Below are 15,566 nucleotides of genomic sequence, written 5' to 3'. Positions count from 1 at the left end.
AAAATACAAAAGGGGAGAATGTATAACATGTACAAGTTAGGAATAACAATGTACAAGTACTTAAATAGTATTAATAAAGATGTAAGTAAACCTATCTATGTTTGTGCAAGTTGCACTTAGTGCTGTTATGATGTATAGTGATGAATATGAGTCTCATCTGTTGACGATAGAGGAGAACAGAGCGCTGGCCACAACACACTGGTAGAACATCTTCGTTTTCGTTTATTTCACACGTCATCATTGTATCATTAAACACAATTTCAGAAGGTACAATGATCATATGTAGGCCGCATGAAACGGGAAACCCCAAGTAAGCTACTAAAAGCTTTTCAGAGGGGGCCCGATAACAATAAACATACAACAGATAATATACAAACCAAAAACTAAATTTACCATAGACACAAAATAGACAAATACAGAATACAACAGAATACAGACACTTAACAAAATCAACAAATCCATTCACAATAGACTCAACATAGACAAATACTACAGACAGACAGACGATCCCAGCACAAATATAGCACTTACGGAATAATCAACAATCATATGTTATGAGCAATTTTTCCTTGAGACTTTTCTTGAAGATAGAGACGGAATGCGACACTTACAAGTTTTCCTCCAACTCGTTCCAAATCTGTGGTCCCTTACAAACTACACTCAGACTCGTACATTTTAACCCTCGTTTTCTGCCAGAGATCATAAGTGTGCAGGGGGACGACTTATTGGAATAAGATCACACAATCGGTAGTTTAACCTATGAATGACCTGAAATATCATGCAGACATTATGAAAGACATTATATTCGGTAAGCCTTAATAAACCAAGGCGACAAAATAGAACATTCTGCTGCACACGTTGAAGGATCTCAGCTTCCTCAGGAAATCGAGTCTGCTCATCCCCTTCTTGTAAACAGCAGTACTCTTGATTTTTCCAGTTCAGAATGATTGAATAAGTGTTCATATTAGATGAGTGATTTTTATTGAAGGGACATTCAAGGCAAACGGGGACACACTGTGTTTCATACTGGCTTCATTATTGACCTTAGAGCAGGGTTCTCCCAGGATCTGTGAGAACTGATAGAGGAGAGTGTAGAGAGCGTGCGCACCTTATCAGTGAAAACACTGATCTCTGCTCTGTAGATAAGGCTCATATAAATGACTGTCACTGTACGTTATTCTGCAGCTCTTTACAAAGACTACATTTTTTAATCCTAAGGGCAGTAGGAAGACAAGACAGGAGAGGATGGGAGAGAGAGAGGACAATCACAGAGAGGACAGGATGGACCGAGGCACGGGAGAAAGGCAAGACAGGACATATTAATACAAATGCTTTCTTATCTATCAATCTTTGCATAAAAACTCAGTAAAACCTCATTTATTAAAACAAACAAAAAATCCCACGTGAGAATACTACTGAATAATTCTTCTTAAATGCCAAATGTTGTTCATATGATTGCATAGAAAGATGTGTGATGGATGTTTTTTCTGTGTTCCTCCAGTAAACGTAAAGAAGACCTTTATCTGGGCTTTTTGACAAAACAACACCTGATTATGATATCTGTGGCTGTTGGACTTGTCATCCTGGTGATTATCATTACTGTCGCAGCCGTGCTCGCCACAAAGCCAGGTACATACAAGCTATTTGCCATTTATGAATCGTTGAAGTGCTCAGATGATTTTGGCCGTATAGTCAGGATAAAACATCAGACACGTGATGTTCATTAACATGTACCAGCCTATTAAGACAATGTATCTGGTTCCTGATTCAGACACGTGTTACATAATCATGTGTTATCCAGAATCATCTCACAAACACCTAAAATATGCTACTGCTGAAGGTAGTACTGATCATATCTCATGTTTGTAGTGTAGTAGTGTTTGAATGTGGTTTCCCACTAGATACCAAAGTATTGTGTAGCCATAATTCCCTTCACCATACCAGCAGAGATCTGAGCAGCTTTTGTTCTGAACAATATCACATAAGATTTTTATTTGATGTGATAAGGGCGGTCACAGTTCTTGTGATAACACACGCTGTTCATTTTAATGGGAGAATGCACCACATGCACGTATTAATCACTAGGCAACCGATAGTGTGGGCCTGATGTTGATCATAGGTATTACAGAGAGATAACTGCACTCTCTTTACTCAGGATACGGCTGACGTTGCTAAAAAAATAAATAAAGGGGAACTCCATAGGAGATTTGACAGCTTGGAAGCAAATCTAATAACAGAAAACCTGTATTATGATCTAGGGGCCTGCATATATACCAGGAGGTGAGGGTCTAACAAAAAGATGCAATTGGTTGCTCATGGGTGCTGGAAGTTTGAAGGAATAGAAACAAGTTGTTTGACTTCAAACTTGGTTTAATGACCATGGAGGATACCAGACAAACAGGAGTCACCCATAACTAGACGTTTAGAAGGCCTACTGAGTAACACGCATGTGCAGGATAAGTATTATCCAGCATTTTTAGAGCTTGGCTGGGACTCAAAGTCAGGATACTGATCTTCAATTTTAACCGTTCTCTTGTAAATTCCCCCAACTTGACGAAAGCACAGTTTTCAAAAATGTTTGAGCACACTCACTGTCGAGTCTCAGGTTCATTTGAAATTAGGCCGTATGTGATTTTTAAGTCATTTTCAATACGTTTTTGCTATTAATCACAGTAAATAACGGATATTTAACTGTTTATTAGCTAATAGGCCTACTTCTTAAATTCACCAATTAATATTTTTGTGTGAACTTTTTTTTAAAAGTTCCTCAAATGGTTATTGTTTTGACATTAGACTGTGGAACTTCCTTCACATTAGTTGTTTTTCCAGTCAATTGTCAAGCGAATTTTAACCCTTCTGTTGTCCTCCCATGTCAAAATTAACAGATTTTTTTAACACGTTTTTGTAGCATTTGTCTACGTTTTCTGTGCTTTTTTTTCACTACGACCAGTATACACTTATACCAACTTGTTACCACTATTTTAAAACTCATTTCTTGATTTTATAGTCAAGGAACCTCATGTATCCTTTATGAATTTTTTTTCTAATTATAGAGTTAAAAAAATGCAGAAAGTATACATTATTATGACTGATAGTTAAGATCAGGGGATGTTTATGGATAATCACAGACTGTCAAAGTTTAGTCAAATTGATTAAAACACCCAAAAGTCAATGATAGTATTGAACTGATCCTTACTTTTACTTGTGAAGAGCGTTTCATGGAACCATCTATGGGCAATTTGGTTGAAAGAAACCCAAAGAAACCCATTTCTGATGTAAAAACTTTGAAAACGTGTCAAATTTGACCCGAGGACAAGGGTTAAGCAAACTTTGAAATAAATATTGAAATGTTGGTCAACTGGTTGCTTTGGAGCGAATAAACTGGGCTACAGCGTAGCTTGGCCAGAAGATGGCGCTGTAGGCTTAGACAGTAACCATAGACAGTATATAAGCATATAAGAAGGCTGTAACCCGCCAGCAAGCAGAGCAGAAGAAGTAGAGGTTGCTAACCGGAAACAAAACAAGTCGCCTTCTCTGCAGTTTCGTTAAATTGAGCAAGTTTAAATTGTTTTATTGTTTCATGTCAGGTAGTATTGGCCATGTGTGTATGCCGTCCGGGGACGAAGACACGTTATGGGACTATTTGGGAAGACGCCGACAGCGAAAACAGCAGAAACCTCCTGTGTCTGCCTGTGGTTTAAATGTTCGCTACGTCACAGTTAATCCAGCATGCCATGTTACCATTATCCCATTCAGCGCGTCAACTCTTCTCCGACAAAGGCAATTGTGCGATTGAAAGAAGTTTTATCGAGTTTTGCCGATGCGCATTTAAATAAGTGAATGGAAACAGGACTACTGCCAAATGGCTGCTGTGTTGATGGATGCGCCTCAGGTGGTAGATGACTCCAAAGGTTGGTAGCTTAAGACTAACCCTTAAACCAATCTCTGCATGCCAAAGAGTCTTTGAGCAAACAGATAACCCCAAACTGCTACAGGGTATATTTCTGTCCTTATCTAAGCCATAGACAACAGGTCAGTTATTTATTTACATGTTTATTTGTTAGTGGGAGCACGGAGCAGCCTAGGTCTCCCTGGCTCTCCATTTAATGTTGCCAAAATATCTTATATATAGTAGGGCTGCAACTAACGATTATTTTCATAGTCGATTAATCTGTCGATTATTTTCTCGGTTAATCGATTAGTTGTTTGATCTATAAAAATGTCAAAACATGGTGAAAAATGTGGATCAGAGTTTCCCAAAGCCTAAGATGACGTCCTCATATGTCTTGTTTTGTCCAAAACTCAAAAGATATTCAGTTTACTGTCACAGAGGAGAGAAGAAACTAGAAGATATTCACATTTAACAAGCTGGAATCAGAGAAATCTTATTTTTTTTAATAAAAAAATGACTCAAACGATTGATCGATTATCAAAATAGCTGGCGATTAATTTAATAGTTGACAACTAATCGGTTAATCGATTCATCGTTGCACCTCTAATATATAGATGTGTCACATTGACCCACATGTAGGCTACGGCACAGTACATTTAGGTGATCTATTTTTGTGTTTAATACAACTAAACACATTGCTAAACAGACGATAAAATAAATCAGTGTAAAGGGATCACAGTTTTATTATGGCAAAATGGTCATTCAGAGCACAACATAAAAACATGGTAGTTATTCATGGCATTAATTAGTTTGAAGGTATGAAATGTAAATATGATAGAGAATGTAATGATTTTTGCACTTGACACTAAGATAAAAAAAAATAGTTTGAATGCTTAAAATGAATTTGTATGTGAACATTTTGACTATTGATTGCAGTATGCAATTTCCAATCCACACATGGTGGGTATATTGTTGGCTTATTCCAGTATTTTCAAAACATAAATGAATTAAAGAATGAAGGATTCCGTTTTTCTCCACTAGAAACCTTTTCCAGTGCAGAGAAAGCTTTAAATCAACATTAACACATGTATGTTTGGAAACAGAATGGTAACTCTTTATTGTACAGGTCTGTGACTTGTAATAATTTCCTGGGAAGTTTCCTAAAAAACAACTGTGTTATCAAGTACTAATTATAGGAAAAATAGAGACAAAGTGTGTTTGATTATGTTTAATTTATTAAAAAAGTGTGGGCCCTTCCAAATTTCCATAATTTTCTTGGACCCGCCCCTTGACTAAGAGAAAAAACTGCAACACCCCCCCCCCCCCCTCAACAATATCTCAAAGTAATATAACACTACTGATTTGGTACTATTCAGCTTTCCATTAATAACCAAGAGTGCACAAACAATGTACGTTAGTGTGCTCCAGTTTAAACCTAAATATGTTACTGAAATAATCATTTTCATATAGCCACTGAATTGCACAATAAGTGGAGTCAGAAATTGGCAAAATGATATGAATCCCGTTTACCAAGTATTACAGCCCTATTACAGCTTTCTTTTTGAAACAGAATAGTATAGTACAGTGGGTATAGAAAAGAATCACCCCCATTTAAAATAATCACATTTTGTTGCTTTGCAGCCTGAAATGAAGACAGACAGTTTTTGTTTCATTCAGCTGTATTTACTCAGTGCAACTTCCAAGTGAAAGATATAACACCAACGTGTCAGAAAAAAAATAAAAAAACATAATCACTGAGTTGGAAAAAGGATCACCCCCTTGTTTCAGTATTTTGTTGAACCACCTTTTGCTTTAATTACAGCCTTTAGTCTGTTGGGATATGTCTCTACTAACTTTGCACATCTAGACGTTGCAATATTTGACCACTCTTCTTTGCAGAACTGCTCAAGTTCAGTTAAATTTGATGGTGACCGTTTGTGGACTGCTGTCTTCAAGTCATTCCACAGATTTTCAATGGGGTTTAAGTCTGGGCTCTGACTAGGCCATGCAAGGACATTCACCTTTTTCTCCTTCAACCACTGTGTGGTCAGTTTTGCTGTGTGCTTTGGGTCATTGTCATGTTGGAAGTTAAATCTTCTTCCCATTGACAACTTTCTGGCAGAGAACAGCAGATTTTCCTCAAGAATTTGACAGTATTTTGCCCCATCCATTTTTCCTTCTATCCTGACAAGTGCTCCAGTCCCCGCTGCAGAGAAACCCATAACATGATATTACCACCTCCATGCTTTACTGTAGGAATGGTGCTATTTGGATGGTGAGCTGTATTGGATTTTTGCCAGACATATCGTTTGGCGTTGAGGCCAAATAATTCAATTTTAGTCTCACCTGACCATAACACCTTTTTCCACGTGGCCTTAGAATCTTCAAGGTGCGTTTTGGCAAAGCTCAGTCGTGACTGCATGTGGCCTTTCTTGAGGAGTGGCTTTTTTCTTGCAACCCTCCCATACAAGCCACATTTGTGGAGAATTTGTGATATTGTTGTCACATGCACACAATGACCACTCTTTGTCATGAATTCCTGCAACTGCTTCAGAGTTGCTGTAGGCCTCTTGGTAGCCTCTCTGACCAGTTTCCTCCTGGCTCTTTCCTCCAGTTTGGAGCGACGTCCTGACCCAGGGAGGGTCTGTGTTGTACCAAATACCTTCCACTTCTTAATAATAGATTTCACTGTGCTTCTAGGCACTGATAAAGCCTTTGCAATTTTTTTGTATCCATCTCCTGACTTGTGCCTGTCCACAACTTTATCCCGGAGATCTTTTGACAATGCCTTGCCACCCATAGTTGATTGTTTTCTTCAGTTGCACTACCAAGGACTGAAATGCTTCTGGAAAAGCTTGTTTCATGCTGAGCTAATCAAAATGACCACAGCTGATCACAGTTGAAAGTCAATTGGCTTTGTGTGCTATTGAGAAGGTGATTAACTACACCTGATTGGGTTTACAAGTCATTTTTAGGAAGGGGGTGATTCTTTTTCCAACTCAGTGATTCTGTTTTTTAATTTGTAATTTTCTGACAAGTTGGTATTATATCTTTCACTTGGATGTTATAAGTTGTAAATACAGCTGAACAATACAACACTGAATAGTTTTTGTCCGTTTTCATTTCAGGCTGCAAAGCAACAAAATGTGATTTTAAAGGGGGGTGATTCTTTTCTATACCCACTGTATTTATATAGAATAGTAACAAACGACTCTATTAACCTAAAGACACAAACATTTGGACTGCCCTCCCCTCACCAAAACCCCTCCCCCACATTTCTCCTTTTTGTATGAATTATGTAAAGTCCCATGTTTTTACAGTCCTACTCTTGCATAAGTGCCTGTGTTTGTCTTGCCATCCCATCAGGTTCTTCAGCATCTCTACCCCCGTTTCCTACTGGTGGAGACATGCTGGACTTCCTGGTTCAGTCGGGTGAGATCAGTGAACCTGACGGTCTGTTGGCTACCTGGTTTCACAGAGCGAATAGCAAGGAGGAAATGAACAAAGCTCTCACAAGTAAACTCACACACACGGACAACATTGCTTTCTTCTTTGATGGTGTTGTTTGTCCCTGAGATTTACATACTGTACTGTACAATAGTGTTGTAGTACTCGAGACATTGAGGAAGTGGTTAGAAGTACTCCAGGTGACCTCTGATGCACAGAAAGTTAAGCTTAAGTCATAAAAATAGTTTAGGCTTTTATGGCATAGAGGTGCATTGTTTGATGGTTGCGAGAACAGACGAGGAAGTTGCACCACACAGAGACCCAACCTTGGTGTGTGTGTTTGTGAAAGATGACAGTTTCTGTCTAGAAACTAGGAGACGCCCCCCCTGTGAAGAGAGAATAAAAACACAGGGAAATCTCAGATCAGGGTTCATTTTTCAGACGAGATCTTGGTGGACCAGCTCTGACTTAAAGTGTCTGTTGCCAGGGAAACTTAGATACTGTTTGTGAATCCACAGCTGTGTTGTACTTTTATGCTGGACTCGGTAAACTTTGCTTAACTGAACTCTTCATCTCGGATTGATCCTTGTGTTCTGGTAAACTTAAGTCCGATGTAAGAAGGCGCAGGAATCAAAAGAGTTGGGAGTCAGATTTGACAGGCCTTAGGCCCGTATGTTAGACATAATTCCCTCTTTAACATCATCACTGTGATTGGATGTAAAACGTCCTGCTTCAAATGCAACCAATAACTCGTTACTGTGCCCCCCCCCCCCTTAACACACACTCCCTAAGTGAATGTAGGTGACAGGAGAAGAAGCTCCGGCTGTCTGGGAGGTGTTAGCCAAATCCTCGGTAATAACATTTTATTGATTACATTTTATTAACTTTTTTTAAAGAGTTTATTTGCAAAACATCTAAAAGAAAACACACAGCAGTGTGTAAATTCTACAATGTAACGTAACCTAACCGTCACAGCTGGGACCACCTCAAATTTTCTTTGCACTAAGTAAGGAAGCATAAAGAAAGCTAAGTGTAAGTGACGCTAGCGAAGCTAGCTAGCTAAAGTTATCAATCTGCTTCTGTACCTGGTCTTGGTCTTGGTCTTGACTCGGTCTCAACCCCTCAAAGTCTTGGTCTTGTTTCGGTCTCGAGACACTCTGGTCTCGGTTTAGGTCTTGAATACAACACTACTGTACAGTAGCAACAGTACCTTCCATTAAATATGTGATTTGACAATACTTTACCCGCTTCTCTCGTCCCGTCAGGTGACGCTATGATCCTGGAGGCTGATATCACTCTGGACGGTTATGGGACACCCAGTGAGAAGCCAATCCCTATCATGGCCCACCCTCCTGATATCTATAGTGACAACACTCTGGACCAATGGCTGGATGCTGTGCTGGCCTCTAGAAAAGGTACTGTAGAGTAGAACAGGTGTGCCTTTCTGTGTCTCCATCTGTACGTCGATGATCTGAAGAAGCAAAGCACAGGTTTGTATCCTCTGTGTCTCCCTGCAGGCATGAAGTTGGATTTTAAGTCTCTGGGATCGGTGGGTTTGTCATTGGACCTGCTTAGTCAAAAGAACATTAGCAGAGGAATAAACAGGCCTGTGTGGCTGAATGCTGACATCCTTACAGGTCCCAACACACCAGACTTCGTGCCAACAGTCAATGGAACCAGGTAAAAACGGCAGATTTTCATTTATTTTGTCCATCTCTTCTTTGCTATTCACAAGCTTGTATTGTACATGTATTACATGGTTTATTGCTGCATTGCCATATTAGAAACATCCTCTCAACAAGATGGATTTAGCTTATGGAAATAGCTTAAATAGAATAAGATGGGTATAAAAGAGGTATACAAGAATACAAGTTACAGTGCAGTGTAAGAAATGAAATATTACTTTAAAAAAAGGGCAGCATCAAAAAGACAAGTCCTCAGCCTTGATTTAAAAGAACAGAGTTGCAGCAGACCTTCAGTTAGCAGATACATTGATAATCCATCCTGGGAGTCTGGTAAACGCCACATCAAATAATAGGATGCAAGAAAAGGTAGAACAGAGTTTAAAAGTAAGGATGTGAAGCTGAATTGTAGAGATACAGGGCAAACAACATAAACTGAGTGTCACATTTTAATGAACTCACTGCCCCATCATCATTTCTCTCCTCTCATTCCTTCCTTCCTTCCCTCCTCTTTTTCCAGATTTCTGCAGTTGATTCAGGAGAAGTTTCCAGATGCCACTTTGTCCCCTGGATGGAAGGTAATACATGACCACAGCCTGATTATGATCATTGTGTTGTACCTGGATATTACACTATAGGCTTTTTTAGACAAGGCGGTGATGTCAGTTGGTCAGTTGATTGGTCAGTAATGGCGCTTACCCACTGCTAGTACCAGCTCTACTCGGCGCGACTCGACCACGGTGCCCCGTCCTCCTTTTTCCATTTCAGATTTAGTATCGCCTCATGCGTGAGGCGAGCGTGGCTGGTCGTCATAGCGACGCCGCAGGAAACTGCCGTGACCTAACGCGACCCACACACACACACACACAGAACGTCAGAGGTGTATTGTTTTTGATTCTTGGCATGTGGCTGTTGCCACAGCCAGAAGACACATTTTGTTTCAAAAGAAGCTGGATGCAGCAAAAAAAATTTGATTAGTGACAATTCTCTCCGACCAATCAGTAGTCTGCAGCTTTTCACGTCACCTTTTGGTCTCGCCTCAGCTCGCTTGGAACCTCGACGGAGGTGATACTAAAAAAAAAAAAATACCTGGATGGAAAACTAAAAAAGGCGAGTAGAGGCGAGTCGAGCAGGTACCATGTTATGGAAAAACGCCATTAGTCTGTGGATCGAACACGAGTTCTGTTCATGTAGGATGGATCCCTTTACTCGTAGTAAGAAGAAGCTGATCAATAAAATATTGTATGTGTTGTGAAACAATCCGATCACGGAGAACAAAGCAACGAGAAGCACGGTTCAGTTCGCAATGTTCTAAAGGTTTAAGGAGACACACAAGGATATACATGTGTTCTAACAATTAAAATGAATTTAATTTAATACTCTTTATTCATCCCCAATGGGGAAATTACAATTTACTCTCTGTTGTTATTACACACTACACACAGGCCTGTAATACACACACACACACACACACACACACGCTCAGGTCCTTTACATGCACTAATGGAGAGATGTCAGAGTGAGTTGGCTGCGACTGCTGAACAGGTACCCTGAGCGGTTGGGGGGAGGGCGGGGGGGTTTGGTGCCTTGCTCAAGAGCACCTTGGCAGTGCCCAGGAGGTGAACTGGCATCTCTCCAGCTACCAGTCCACACTCCGTACTTCGGTCCGTATGGGGACTTGATCCAGCGACCCTCTGGTTCCCAACCCGACAGACCGAGCTACTGCCACCCCCTAGTCGCATGTAGTAAGATACAAAAGAGTCAGGATGGCAGAAAGATTGTCCCACGGTTTGTTCACACAGATAGGACAACAGTGTTGCATTTTAGGATACAAATAAAACGGATGAGAAGGACTTTCTTCAGAGTTCTCACAGAATGGATGTGAAATGTGACATTATTAACAACAGTATGTTTTCAGGGCCTTTAAGTCTCTTCAGAGGGTAACGCAGTTTGATGTAGTTAACGGCATGGTCTTTCCATTCGTGCCACCCTCAGGCTAAGCATTCAATTTTTTTGCCCACTACTAGTAAGAACCTAAGGATAGCACGGTTGTCGCTCCATTTTTCAGGGAGAATTCCAGTAAATTGCGACTGCTAGCTCAGCCGTAGATCTTTTTAGTCAGAATGATTGATGATTCTGATGTTTCTGACAGGTGGCCTATTCTCCTCCATTGTTCACTGCGACCTACACCAGGGCCATGGTGGAAGACATGTACGCTCTGGTCAAAGATGTCCCCCAAAAGGTAAGCTTTAAAAGATGACACCAGTATTATGAAGTATCAAGCAGCGTGGAAATGAGACTGAATTATTCTTAGATCCTGGTCAGATGAGAAAATGGCAACGCAAGATTTATTCAGATGTCCACACGAAAGAGCAGGAAGGTTAATGATGACTAGGCTACTAACTAGCTAGCTCCGTCGCCAACTATTTGCTACCACAGATAATTTATCAATCAATCAATCAACATTTATTTATATAGCACTTTACAGCAACCAGCAGGTATCTAAAGTGCTTCACATCAGAAAACAAGAATAAAACATCATCTCATACAACAAAAGAATGAAACATAGTAAACAGTCAAATCAGAAAAGGTTACAAAGAAACAGGAGGAGGAGAGGGAAATTGTCACACCACTACTACGTATTAAAAGCCATTCTGAACAAATAGGTTTTGAGTTTGGACCTAAAAAGAGCCACATCTGTAATAGAGCGAATATCAGGGGATGACTTGTTCCAGAGTCTCGGGGCCGATCACCCACCGTTTATACCTTGACTTTGGGACTTCTAAAACCAGCTGATTTGAAGACCGCAATGACCGGCTGTGCTCACACAGGGTTAAAATCTCGGACAAATACTCCGGGGCCAGGCCATTTAAGGCCTTGAAAACAAACAATAAAATCTTAAATTTGATTCTAAAACGCACAGGGAGCCAATGTAGAGTGTAGAGAACGGGAGTGATGTGTGTACGTCTAGATGTAATTTGTTAAAAAGCGAGCGGCAGCGTTTTGCACAAGTTGACGTCGTGAGATGGAGGTTTGATTCAGACTAACATAAAGAGCGTTACAGTAATCCAACCTTGAACTAATAAAAGCATGGATCACCTTTTCTAGATCATGCCTGTTAAGGAAGGGCTCAACTTTAGCCAGGAGACGAAGCTGGAAAAAGCTCATTTTAACAACATTGCTGATCTGCTTGTCAAGTTTCATGTTGCAATCAAAAGTAACCCCGTTTGGGCCGTTTGGCATGCATGAAGTTTTAGCTTCGTTCAAGTTAATAACGTTTTGTGAAAGTCACACCTTAATATCATTAATACAACTAAGCAGGGAGTGTAGTGCGACACTGTCATTCGGTTTCATGGGCAAATAAATTAGCAAATCATCTGCATAACAATGAAATGGCAGGTTATATATATATATATATATATATATATATATATATATATATATATATATATATATATATATATATATATATATATATATATACATACATGCATACATGCATGCATGCATGCATATTAGGGGTGTGCATCTCTTTCCAATAGGATGATCCCATATGTAATACATGGTCTACGATACGGTTATACTATATATATATATATATATATATATATATATATATATATATATATATATATATACTGTATTCCGATGTGTGACAAAAACAATGCAGCAGCTGAAAGTCGTCTGCGATCATTTGTGTTTTCAGGTGACGTTCCCGGTCCATGCCTTGTTGGTTCGCAGTGGCTGGCAGCACATCAGCTGGCTCCTCAGCCAGTCGCCACGGTAACACAGACCACTTCCATCTGTACTGTGGCGCTGAGGGAAAATCAATCCTTTATTAATAAGAATGAGCCACTCCTCAGTCATAATGTGATGGTCCACAGCATTTTCACTCACAGAAGAATTCACTTGTTTGCGTTTCCCTCTAAAGCTTTTTTTCCGGAGAGTAAATGATCTTGCTTACAGAACGTACTGTGTTGTAAGTTGCTGACCGCACTCAGGAAACTCAACTCAATAATGTGACTGTTATTTTCTTCATATTTTACTTTTATGTTGTTCACGTGACGTTTACACTTTGTGACCCTGAGACTGTTTTGGGGGTTGTGATTTGATTCCAGGTTCAGCCTGACTTTGTGGCAGGGTTCTATTCGCCCAAACATCAATGACCTGCTGTTCATCCGAGAGAACAGCCACCCTACCAGAGTCTACTACGATATATACGAACCAACGCTGTCTGAATTCAAACAGGCTGCAAGTAAGTAGGGAGCTGTTTGACTTCAACAGGGGCCCAAGTTTACAACAGAAGCAGAGTCCATCAGTCAGTGGTTTATTACAAATCGTCACCTTCCTAAAATAATTGCCTAAGTCATTTTTTGACAAAAAGTATTTTTTTGCCTAAATCATCTCCTCATGGTGCTGGCCACCTCTGGTAAAATTGCCTACATCCTCAGTTGAACAGGTCTTGTGATTCCACACCTTTAGTATAATGGCCTAAGTCAAGTGTGTGACTTAGGCCATTTAGTTTTTTTGTGTTTTCTGAAAAACCTGAAAAAATGACTTAGGCCATTATTTTAGGAAGGTGACGAAATATGAATCAATGGACTAGGGATGCACCGAATCCAGATTTTTGGGGTTCGGCCGAATACCGAATCCTACTCCCATCCTCAGTCCACTAACACAGTAAACACATTAATGAAGTAAACAACGTCCACATCAGTGTATTTTTCATTTTATTTTATTTTAACTGTAAAAAAAAAATTAAAAACGAATAGGCAACATTATGTCAGGAAGACAAGTGGGAAAAACTATTGACAATTACCATAGGCCTGTTTACCCTCAAGATCCAATCAATATCCAAAATATTAGCCTTTTAGATTTGTAATCCCATAAAGTAGCTGTGACTGTCCTTCCTTTGCCGTACCTGAAGTTGCTGCATTTTGGCTGCTGTCTGTAGGTTCCTTCATGCACAACTCGTATTCATTCGGATGTTTCATACGCAAATGTTTTAACAGCGGCGATGTTGTGTATTGTTTAGGGTCCTTGCCACCACGAGACAAAGAGCCCAATATTCGGCCGAATCCGAATGCATCTCTACAATGAACCTGGCCAAATTGTGGGTCCAAGCTGTGGAAAAGAATATACAATTTGTATTGCTGTATTACTACCTGTTGTCCCGTGTATTGTTGTGATTGGTCGTAGTGTTATCCAATTGCGTGCAGTGAGATTTTCAAATGCCTGCTTGGTGCCGCCCCTTGAGTTGGGCCATTTTCATTACTCATTGCCAGACCCTTAATCTTTCGGATTTGGGTCTGGATTTCCAGGCTAGATCCGAGGACTGACAGAACCTGACCTGAATTTTTTTTTTTTTACTTGACTAGAATTTAAATTTGATCCTAAAAATAACCGATTGACTTTGAACAACTTGTAAAAGTTATTCAATTTTGGATCCTTGATTATTTTATAATCAAGCAAATTAAAAAATAAAGGTAATTCAAACACTAATATATATTAGAACGTTATCATTTGTGGCCCCGTGTGTGTGAGTCAAAACTGAAAAACACTTTTCATCAGATGATAAAGGTTAAAAAGAAGACCTGCTGTTTGAGTTCACCTCTTGATGTATTCATGGTTTTTTTTACAGAGCAGCAGGGCCTCCTGAGGAGATTCTATCCTGGAGGAGACCTGATGGACTTCCTCTATCCGATTCACAACGCTGACTCCCAGTCCACAGCCACACAACGCAACAGCCTGGCAGTCCATTGGTTTACAGTCACTGATCGATCCTCCCTGTTGGCTCAGCTTTCAGGTAGATACAAACACATACAGACAGTCACTTTCATCATTGTCTGTTTTCACTTAAAGGAACACACTGACTTATTGGGACTTTAGCTAATTCACCGTATCCCCCAGAGTTAGATAAGTCCATACATACCCTTCTCATCTCCGTGCGTGTTGTAACTCTGTCTGACGCACCCACCGCTAGCCTAGCTTAGCACAGATCCTGGAGGTAACCGGCTCCATCTAGCCTACTGCTCCCAATAAGTGACAAAATAACGTTCTTAATAAATGTTCCTATTTACATGTTGTGATTTGTATAGTCACAGCGTGTACAAATAACAAGGTCACATGAGACACAGCCATCTTCTAACCGTATACATACTGGGAACTATATTCTCAGAAGGCGAAGCACTGCTACTTGGGCGGAGTGATTAGAGCAACACCTGAAAAGCACCGTTGTTACTCTCTGCTCCTCACCACGGGGCTTCTCAGGTGCTGTGAGCAAATCACTCCGCCCAGGTAGCAGAAGTAGCAGTGCTTCGCCTTCTGAGAATATAGTTCCCAGTTTATATACGGTTAGAAGATGGCTGTGTCTCATGTGACCTTGTTATTTGTACACGCTGTGACTATACAAATCACAACATGTAAATAGGAACATGTTGGCGTTATTTTGTCACTTATTGGGAGCAGTAGGCTAGATGGAGCCGGTTACCTCCAGGATCTGTGCTAAGCTAGGCTAGCGGTGGGTGCGTCAGACAGAGTTACAA

At 40.2% G+C, this 15,566-nt stretch overlaps 1 protein-coding gene across 3 annotated transcripts in view; it reads left to right on the top strand.

Annotated features, from left to right (window-relative positions):
* Positions 1-842: 842 nt before the first annotated feature.
* Positions 843-15,566, top strand: part of fam151a (family with sequence similarity 151 member A) — a 17,618-nt gene continuing 2,894 nt past the window's right edge. The window contains exons 1-10 of one of the 3 annotated variants that reach the window (XM_031290999.2): positions 843-951; positions 1,502-1,629; positions 7,259-7,408; positions 8,605-8,754; positions 8,857-9,019; positions 9,542-9,599; positions 11,174-11,263; positions 12,728-12,804; positions 13,140-13,276; positions 14,663-14,827. In XM_031290999.2, the coding sequence (XP_031146859.1) occupies positions 944-951; positions 1,502-1,629; positions 7,259-7,408; positions 8,605-8,754; positions 8,857-9,019; positions 9,542-9,599; positions 11,174-11,263; positions 12,728-12,804; positions 13,140-13,276; positions 14,663-14,827 (1,126 nt within the window). In that variant the 5' untranslated portion in view covers positions 843-943. Of the gene's footprint in view, positions 952-1,179; positions 1,305-1,501; positions 1,630-3,481; positions 3,912-7,258; positions 7,409-8,604; positions 8,755-8,856; positions 9,020-9,541; positions 9,600-11,173; positions 11,264-12,727; positions 12,805-13,139; positions 13,277-14,662; positions 14,828-15,566 lie in introns of those variants that run through there. The other 2 variants (XM_031290997.2, XM_031291000.2) reach the window with 2 other exon arrangements.

This window comes from Sander lucioperca, chromosome 9, assembly GCF_008315115.2.
Source record: "Sander lucioperca isolate FBNREF2018 chromosome 9, SLUC_FBN_1.2, whole genome shotgun sequence".
Taxonomy (NCBI): Eukaryota; Metazoa; Chordata; class Actinopteri; order Perciformes; family Percidae; genus Sander; species Sander lucioperca.
The sequence above is the reverse complement of the archived record's forward strand: the minus strand, read 5'-3'. Positions and strand labels throughout refer to the sequence as shown.